The sequence below is a fragment of the Sinocyclocheilus anshuiensis genome, unplaced genomic scaffold (assembly GCF_001515605.1).
Source record: "Sinocyclocheilus anshuiensis isolate Anshui unplaced genomic scaffold, SAMN03320099.WGS_v1.1 scaffold658, whole genome shotgun sequence".
Taxonomy (NCBI): Eukaryota; Metazoa; Chordata; class Actinopteri; order Cypriniformes; family Cyprinidae; genus Sinocyclocheilus; species Sinocyclocheilus anshuiensis.
The window spans coordinates 1,621,529-1,630,301 of NW_015542402.1; the positions used below are offsets into that span (position 1 = coordinate 1,621,529).

The 8,773-nt window shown below is 36.2% G+C and overlaps 1 protein-coding gene across 3 annotated transcripts in view; it reads left to right on the forward strand.

Annotated features, from left to right (window-relative positions):
- LOC107692989 (gamma-aminobutyric acid receptor subunit alpha-1-like) overlaps positions 1 to 8,773 on the forward strand; it is a 27,538-nt gene that overhangs the window by 13,012 nt on the left and 5,753 nt on the right. For all 3 annotated transcript variants that reach the window (XM_016492224.1, XM_016492226.1, XM_016492225.1), the window contains exons 7-8: positions 279 to 422; positions 2,041 to 2,193. In XM_016492224.1, coding sequence (XP_016347710.1) covers positions 279 to 422; positions 2,041 to 2,193 — 297 coding nt within the window. The remainder of the gene's footprint in view (positions 1 to 278; positions 423 to 2,040; positions 2,194 to 8,773) is intronic.

Consider the following 8,773-nt stretch of genomic DNA (forward strand, 5'->3'; position numbering starts at 1 on the left):
CCCAGCCAGCCGAACGGATTTAGCGAGCTCTACCCCGACCCAACTAATCCTCGCAGAGAAAGAACAGATGCGTCTGCGCTGGAGGAAGAGTGAGGGGGGGAAGACACATGAATAAAAAACAAGCTTGTGACTCAAATCCACGAGGCTCTAAATATTTCAGCGTCTGCTGCGTCTCCGCTGCGCTTGAGAATCCACTGCAGTATATGACCCCAGCAAGCTCTGACAAGTGACTTTTTGACTTCAGACAGTTGATTTTATGTTTTGTTTGTTTGCATCAGATGCCTACACGAGGGCTGAAGTGGTATATGTTTGGACGCGAGGGGCGGCACAGTCTGTGGTCGTGGCTGATGATGGCTCCCGTCTCAACCAGTATGACTTGATGGGACAGACGGTCGACTCGGGTGTGGTGCAGTCCAGCACTGGTGTGTGTTTTGACCCTGTGATGTTTAGAAACGAAGCCTATGGTTATGTTTTAGCAAGTTTAGCCAAAGTAGCTTGCTCCGGATTTTATAATTTCCCTTGTGGATATGCAAATTATTATTCTGGTCCCTCTTTTATTGGCCAATTGATACAGCTAACAAAAGGGTCCAAAGTGGGTTCATTGGACTACCTCCTTTTTCAATAATATGTGACCCTGGAGCACAAAACCAGTCTTAAGGGTCAATTTCTCGAAATTGAGATTTATGCATCAGCTGAAAGCTGAATAAATAAGCTTTCCATTGATGTATGGTTTGTTAGGATAGGACAATATTTGGCCGAGATACAACTATATGAAAAGCTGGAATCTGAGGGTGCAAAAAAATCGAAATATTGAGAAAATCATCTTTAAAGTTGTCCAAATTAAGTTCTTAGCAATGCATATTACTAATCAAAAATTACATTTTAATATATTTACAGTAGGAAATTTACAAAATATCTTCATGGAAGATGATCTTTACATAATATCCTAATGATTTTTGGCATAAAAGAAAAATCTATAATTTTGACCCATACAATGTATTTTTGGCTATTGCTACAAATATACCCCAGCGACTTAAGACTGCTTTTGTGCTGCAGGGTCACATATGATTTGGTGGATTTAGTTGTCAGACGGTGAATACCTTGTCATTATCGATCAGTCAGTTACAATATTTTGACCGACTGACGGTTTGCTCTTCACTGGGGCAAGAAATGCATTGTGGTAGTGTACTATTCTCTCAGATTTGTTAGTATGTTAATATAATTTGTGATGAAAGATTTTTTTATTAAAGAAAAAATGCCAGTTTGCCGAAAGCTAATTTAGACTACAACACGAATTCTACTTTGCATCTTAGTAAGCACAATAGAGAAATGTGAAAAAGAGCATCATCTGGAAAGAGCATGTTCTATTTAAAGCACCATATTTGCATATAAACCATCTGATAAACATCATACACTCTAAAATCATGAACATCTCCTGAATAGTTCTAATATCAACTAGGAATGATTTTATAGTGTTTTGCACATGAGCAAATGCTCTAAATATCACATCTTCCAGATGAAAACACATACGCTGCAACATATGAGCTCTATATGGTTATTTGTTCCCATGTGGGAAATTCAGGTGCAAAATAGCAGCATCAGACATAAAGTGCATAAACACCATTATGTTTTCTATACACGTGGATATGGACAATCCATGAGAAAACAAAAAATATGCAGTGCAGTGATTAAGGAATAATGATTTGGCATAATAATAAACACATACTGCATAAGCATTATTGTATGCATTAGGGTAAAGAAATAGTGAATGAAATAACTACATGATATCCATTCAGATTCATTATAATTAATCTTGCATATCAGTATTTGCTGAGAAAAGTCCCTAAATGGAGATATTGTTGTAGAAGACACAAAGTAGCTTGAGAAGTCAAGTCTGTCTGTCTGAAGTAGACTTTCTCATTCTGTGCTGCTGTTGTCGTACGTGCGGGTTAGGTTGCATGATTGAATTAATTTTCATAATACTCATTAATTAATGTATATATGGCTTCCTTCAAAGATCTCTTTCTCTTTCACTTCCAGGAGAGTATGTTGTGATGAAAACACAATTCCACCTCAAGAGGAAGATTGGTTACTTTGTCATCCAGACATATTTGCCGTGTATCATGACCGTGATCCTGTCCCAGGTATCCTTCTGGCTAAACAGGGAATCTGTCCCCGCCAGAACTGTGTTTGGTGAGTGTCCTAATTGATCTTTAAGTTAAGCGATCAATGCGCTGTTAGCATCACTCTGCAGCAGTCTCCAACATCTTCAAATCGAGCGAGCTGTTGTATTGTCTAGGTATCTGCTTTCCAAGGCAGCATCCTAACTGAAATACGATCTCATAAATGGTTGATTGGGAATAATATACCTAGGCAGCGACTGCTTGCACCACACAAACAGGGTTCCTCATGAGACACACAAAAGTCTCAACCCACAACTGATGCCAGAGACTTTGATGTTAGAATGTTACAAAGCATCAAAATATATGTAAATATGCATAAAAATGCCCTGTGTTTCTCTAAGCTCATCCATTATTATTGCCTACTCAGCAAAGTATGCCTTAGAATTTGGTCAAAACATAGTATATTTGTAATTATGCAAAGCATGGTAACACTTTCGTTTAAGGACCAATTCTCACTATTAACTAGCTGCTTGTATTAGTAGCATATTGGCTGTTTATTAGTACTTATAAAGCACATAATAATGCATGACCATATTCTAGATCCCTTAATCCACACCATACCTAAACTTAACAACTAGTTTGCCCTCTAAACTCACCCTATTAACTATTAAAGTTAATAGTGAGAATTGGTCCCTAAACTAAAGTGTGACCTAAAGGACAAACTGGAATCTCAAGCATAATTATTAAGGGTGTGAAGCAAAGCCAGTATTTGTACTTGGATCTGTATCTGTAGCAATTATTTAATAATCCATACATTTGTTCTTTTTTTATCATAGAATATCTGCAAACGTAATTTGTGTGTTGGATAGACTTTTCTCCACCACTTTTTGAAAGCCATTGAGAAAAATAGCTTGAACCCATGTGCAATACACAGACAAAGCACCAATCTCTCATTCCTCATAATTTAATGCATGCATGTTACACAAAACACATTTGCTCCAGACTCGTTCAGTGGTCGAGTGATCTGCCAGTTTAAACAGATTCGATGGCAGCTGCTGTACTGTACAACTGTGTGAATTAGCTCTGAGAATGTCCTAATATGTACACATCAGTGAATGAGGCTTCACTTACATATCTATGTGCTTCTAGCCAACATTTCAGCTCAGCCCTTGTAGAAAATCAGTGTGAAATGTATCTGGTTGCCATGACAAATTCACACACTTCAGAAACCGCAATGGGGCTTTTTGCTCATTTTCACTCATAGAGTTCACACTGATTGACTTTACACATTCTCTATTCACTATTTCTAAAATATCGTGCTGTCACTTGGCTCACCTGCTTTCCAGCAAGCTCAAGGAGTGACTTCATATACTGCATATTTTTTAAATATTATTCATTAAAATTCGTTATTTGTTTAGAAGTCATTATCCATGCCTTTCAGATTAAGGTATTCGGCTTCGAGCACATCCCGAAAATCCTTTGAAAGCTATCTAGGTCATGGTTTAGGGTTCTTTCTCAAATTTGACATACATCTACATTTTTCTGTTTCTTATTTGGTCTTAAAAAGTTGTCTATTTTCAGTTACAGCTTAGTTAAATCCTTAAGTTTTCTTCAATACGTTATTAAAAGGCTGCATGCATTGATTGTTAGTGCTTTTAGGAGAAGCATGCAAACTGCAAAATCATAAATCCTTCATTTGACATTGAGCACAACAGTATTCAAAGTTTTAAACTGTGCCAGGAGGATTCTGCGTGTCTGTGTGATGTATTATGTAACACATATCAGAGAGGGAAGATTTTGTTTTTCTGTCAGCTTGTCGGGCTACCCTTGAATTAAGTCTCCTGACTGGGCACTTTGGATTCCCAGGCGTTTGCATCTCAGACAAACATTAAAAGTTGCATCTGAGAGCTGTCTGTGCCTTAGTTCTTGCTGGGTAGCTCGACTGCAGCCTTGCAAAACTATATTCATATTCTCAATTCTGTGAACTTGTATTCTACAAATGCATTTTGGCTGAAACATGACTAAGGGGCCAAGGATGTGACACAAGTGTTTTTTATATATATATATATATATATTGTCTTGATCTGTTAAAAAAAGAAAGAAAGAAAGAAAGAATGCCTTGTTGGCAACGGCTATTTAAAGTAACTTTTCCCACCTTTGTCTTTTCCCAAAAAATGCCATATTTAAGTGCTTAATAAAAATACCCTGCAATTGTACTTTTGGTATACTAAACTGGTATATTTAAAGTCTGCTAAACTGGAACAAATAATTTTGTGCTTAATCCACTTTAATTGTGCGGAAGTAGTGCCGAGGTCCAACTAAAGATATACTTAAGTATATTTGATTGTGCTAAAGTAGAACTATTGCAAGTATACTTCAGGTACACTTTAAATATCTGGCATTTAAAGACTGATATTATACAAAGATCAAACACATTTTAGGCATACTATTAAGAAATGTGCATTGTGCAATAAAGAAATACTCCAAATAAAGTTAAATTATAATTTTATATCAGTAAGTCTTAAGTGATATGCCAAATGTTAATGGATTTGAAGTATAATTAGTATGAAATAAATGTATTTTAAATAAATTATGGATTTTTTTTTTACTAGGGGAGGCATTTATTTAAAGGGGTCATATGATGCGATTTCAAGTTTTCCTTTCTCTTTGGGGTGTTACAAGCTGTTCGTGAATAGATAAGATCCCTGAACATATTCTGTTACACCAAATACACAAAATAATGATCTTTAAAATAATAATAATAATCCAAAAAGTTGAAAATTGCCTAACATGTATTTAATAGTGGGAACAAAGTATTTAACCTGTATTTAATATGCCTATAATTGAAATAGGATGTAGTGTCCTCTTTTTGATCGGTTTAGTGACCGTTATTTTTATTATTCTGCTTGAAATATCAATATCAAGAAACAACATCTTGATTCATGACACTGAACTACATTAACTACATCTTGTATGAGCAACCTTGACAAGTGTTAGGACACAAAGCACTTAAGACCTGAATAAACACAGGGAGCATAAATAGTAAGGATGTACGATATTATTGGAACGTTATCGGAATTGGCTGATAAAGGTTTAAAGGTGACATCGTATGCCCATTTCACACAAGTTGTTCAATGTTTCTTTAGGGTATTTCTGAAATGTCTGTAACATTTTTTGGTTAAAAGTCCTCAGCGGTTGTGAAAAAATCACCCTTTTACCTTGTCAAAACCAGCTCTGTTTTGGTGCATGTCTCTTTAAATGCTAATGAGCTACTGCTCACCCCACCCATTCATTTTACTACAGTGTTTAACAGAGCAAAGATAGCATAGCTTGTCTGTATGAATGTTAGTATATGTGCTTTTGTTAGTATGGTTATCTTGCTAACACTAATGTGGAAAGTTTTCTTGTTTTGCGGTGCGTGCTAGCGTTGGAGTAGCCAATTTACTGTCAAACAGCAAATGGAGGAAATATTACTGATAGCTTTCCCCCAGCTAAACATACTAACGCATACACTAACATTCATACAGACAAACTGTGCTATCTTTGCCCTGTGGCTCAACTGTTTTTTTATATATATATATATATATATATATATATATATATATATAAAGATTCACTCTCTTTGCTGATAACAGCAAAATCATCTTTCAGACCTAAGCTATCAAACGAATGCAGTTCCATAACTTGATATATAACAAGGCATAATGCCGATAGTGTGGTTTATGTTGGTGTGAAGAAGTCAGTAATGTCACAAGACTATGATGTTAAAGGAAAATGATGACCAGTATTATGGGTCCCTAGGAGGAACTACCTGTATATCACAGAAGCAGCAGCACAAGGCTGAACATATTGTGCTGAAGATATTCCTCCAGAGACCTGGGGGTTTTTGAAGCAAATTAAACCAGAGAGAAGGTTCATATTGCTGCTGGAAAGGTCTCAAGACCAGGATAACATTGTTGAGACATAGAACTAAGCTTAATATTATCAGACAAAGAGAAATGGCTAAATAACTCAAGACAGCCGGAACTGAAATTACACCAAACAAAACTGCTGAAAAGGCCCTTTTAAGAACTAGTCTACAACACCACAGATAAACTAAATTTCATGCTTTTCTGAGAGTAATATGGAAATTAGGCCTTGCCTAGAATGAGAAAGTGTTGAATAGTACATAAGAAACTCATCAATGTAATTGAAATCCCATTTAAAACTAGAATTTGTTCCTATCCTCTCAAAGTTTTTTTTTTTCATTAGCATCACCAAACAGAAATGCAAAAATAATTATTTCAAACATGTCTCTCGAACACTCCTCTGTCTCCTATTGGTTAGTTAGACTGATAGTCTCATCACAGACTCACAGCATTGGTTGAGCTTTGTTGCGTCCAATTGGTTGGGATGCTCAAAGAAACAGAGAAATGTTTTGATAGCACCATATGGTCGATAACACTGTAATGCCACATAAAAAAATAAATAAAAAAATGCACACACACACATATATTAGAGGTGTAACGGTATTTAAACCGAACCGAAAAACCGCGATACATCACCCAAGGTATTCTCATGGAGAACGGCGATACTCTCGTGGATTACCCCACCCCTGCTGAGACACTTAAAAAGCGTATGGCCATAATGGTTTTGAAGTGCTTGAATCGCTTTAAAAAGGAAGGTACTATTAAGGGCAACATGTGCAGAACAAATCTGTCATATAGGCTATAGGGCTGTCAAAATGGCTGAAAAACTACATTCGAATTTTGTACTTAAATATTATCAAAATTCGAATTATATTCGTATTTAAAATGCATAATTTCAGTTACACTCTTAAAAATAAAGGTGCTTCAAAAGGTTCTTCAAGCGATGCCATAGAAGAACCATTTTTGGTTCCACAAAGAACCATTCAGTCAAAGGTTCTTTAAATAACCATCTCTTTCTTACCTTTTTATAATCTGAAGAACCTTCTTTTGCCACAAAGAACCTTTTGTGAAACAGAAAGGTTCTTCAGATGTTAAAGGTTCTTTATGGAACCATTTAGACAAAAAGGTTCTTCTATGGCATCGTGAAGCACCTTTATTTTTAAGAGTGTAGGGTGAAGAAAAGCTTTTGGCTTCTCTTCTGAGGACACAAGAGGGCGCATCATTCAAAGCATAAGATAACATGACTATCTGCGAAAAAAAAGTGCATAATGTTTAAAATAATGTTTATAAACCAATTATAATTAAGTTGCTTAAACAACTATAAACAAAAAAGCATCATGTATGTATGCATAGTTTAATACAAAGGGCTGAAAGCCAATCACACAGAGTATATTTATCATTTAAAAACATGAGATGCAGTGGGATGGGGAAAAACAGCCATAAAGTCTCGAGATATGTTTTTTTCTAAGTTAAACTTGCATTAATTTTACATGGCTTTCTAAACATGCGGCTCTTTTGTGCGAGATGCGAGTGCAACGGTGATAGATGTCCCTCTAGAAAATGTGTAAAATATGTGTTCTGTGTGAACGGTTTGGTTTCAGTTTTGATGTAAACAAGATTTTCTCTGCGTTGGTGTTCTCTTTTCCGCTATATTTGTAATGAACATCGCAGCAACGCCGCATCTAGTGGCTTCAACTGGATAGACTCACAAACACATTATAATGCAACGACAATTACATCGTCGTCGCATCTCGTGCGCCGCTGATAAGCTGCCTCCTTAACGCACACCTAAAATTCAAATGCAACGTTTTTGAATTCGAATGTGGATTTTTATTTTAAATTCGACGAATATTTGAAATTCGAATTTTTTTTTGACAGCCCTAATAGGCTACATAAAATTATAATGAGAACACGACTGTAAAAGAATATGCCATGTTTCAGCGCATTTGATTGGAAAGAATCCCTGTTGAAAAAAAACAGTATATGCTGGTTAGGTATGTTTTGAAGCATGGCTGCTGGTTTAAGCTGGTCATATGATGGTCCTAAGCTGGTCCTGAGCAGGAGCTAGTTGCTTAGGACCAGCTAAGGACCAGCTTAAACCAGCAGCCATGCTTGCACAGAGTTACTGTATATCTTCATGATTAGCACAGTCAAGTTTGCTTGTGCAGCCACTCACAGCTTTTTGTGGAACTGTAAGATGCCATATTTTGTTTATATATTTGTGACCCGTGCTGGCAAAATGAGTGTGAATGCGTACGGTCTAATATTGAGCTACAGACAAAAGTTTTTTTGACAAAAAATTTCGTTTTTGGTCGAATTTGAGGTTTTCACAAAAATGAGTTCATTAAGCCTTCTTCTAGTGATCCAAATGCTTCAAATAGTAATTAAGCATCTAAAAGGATCTTTATTTGTACGTTTCCTGAGAGAAGTACCTTTTTCTCTGCTCACTTCTGGACGACTGCTGCTGCTTCTCACCACAAGTTGTAGGATATATCGTTGCAAAGCGCAGCATTCCAGCTTTATGAATAATCATAGCGAATTCTGTATGGCATGAGTTTGAACCAGTAAAATATGATTTTCAAACCCATGCTGATGAAAACAAAACGATCGCGCTGACTGACATATGTGACCCTGGAGCACAAAACCAGTCATAAAAGGGTACATTTTTTAGAAATTGAGATTTATACATAATCTGAAAGCTGAATAAATAAGCTTTCCATTGATGTATGGTTTGTTAGGATA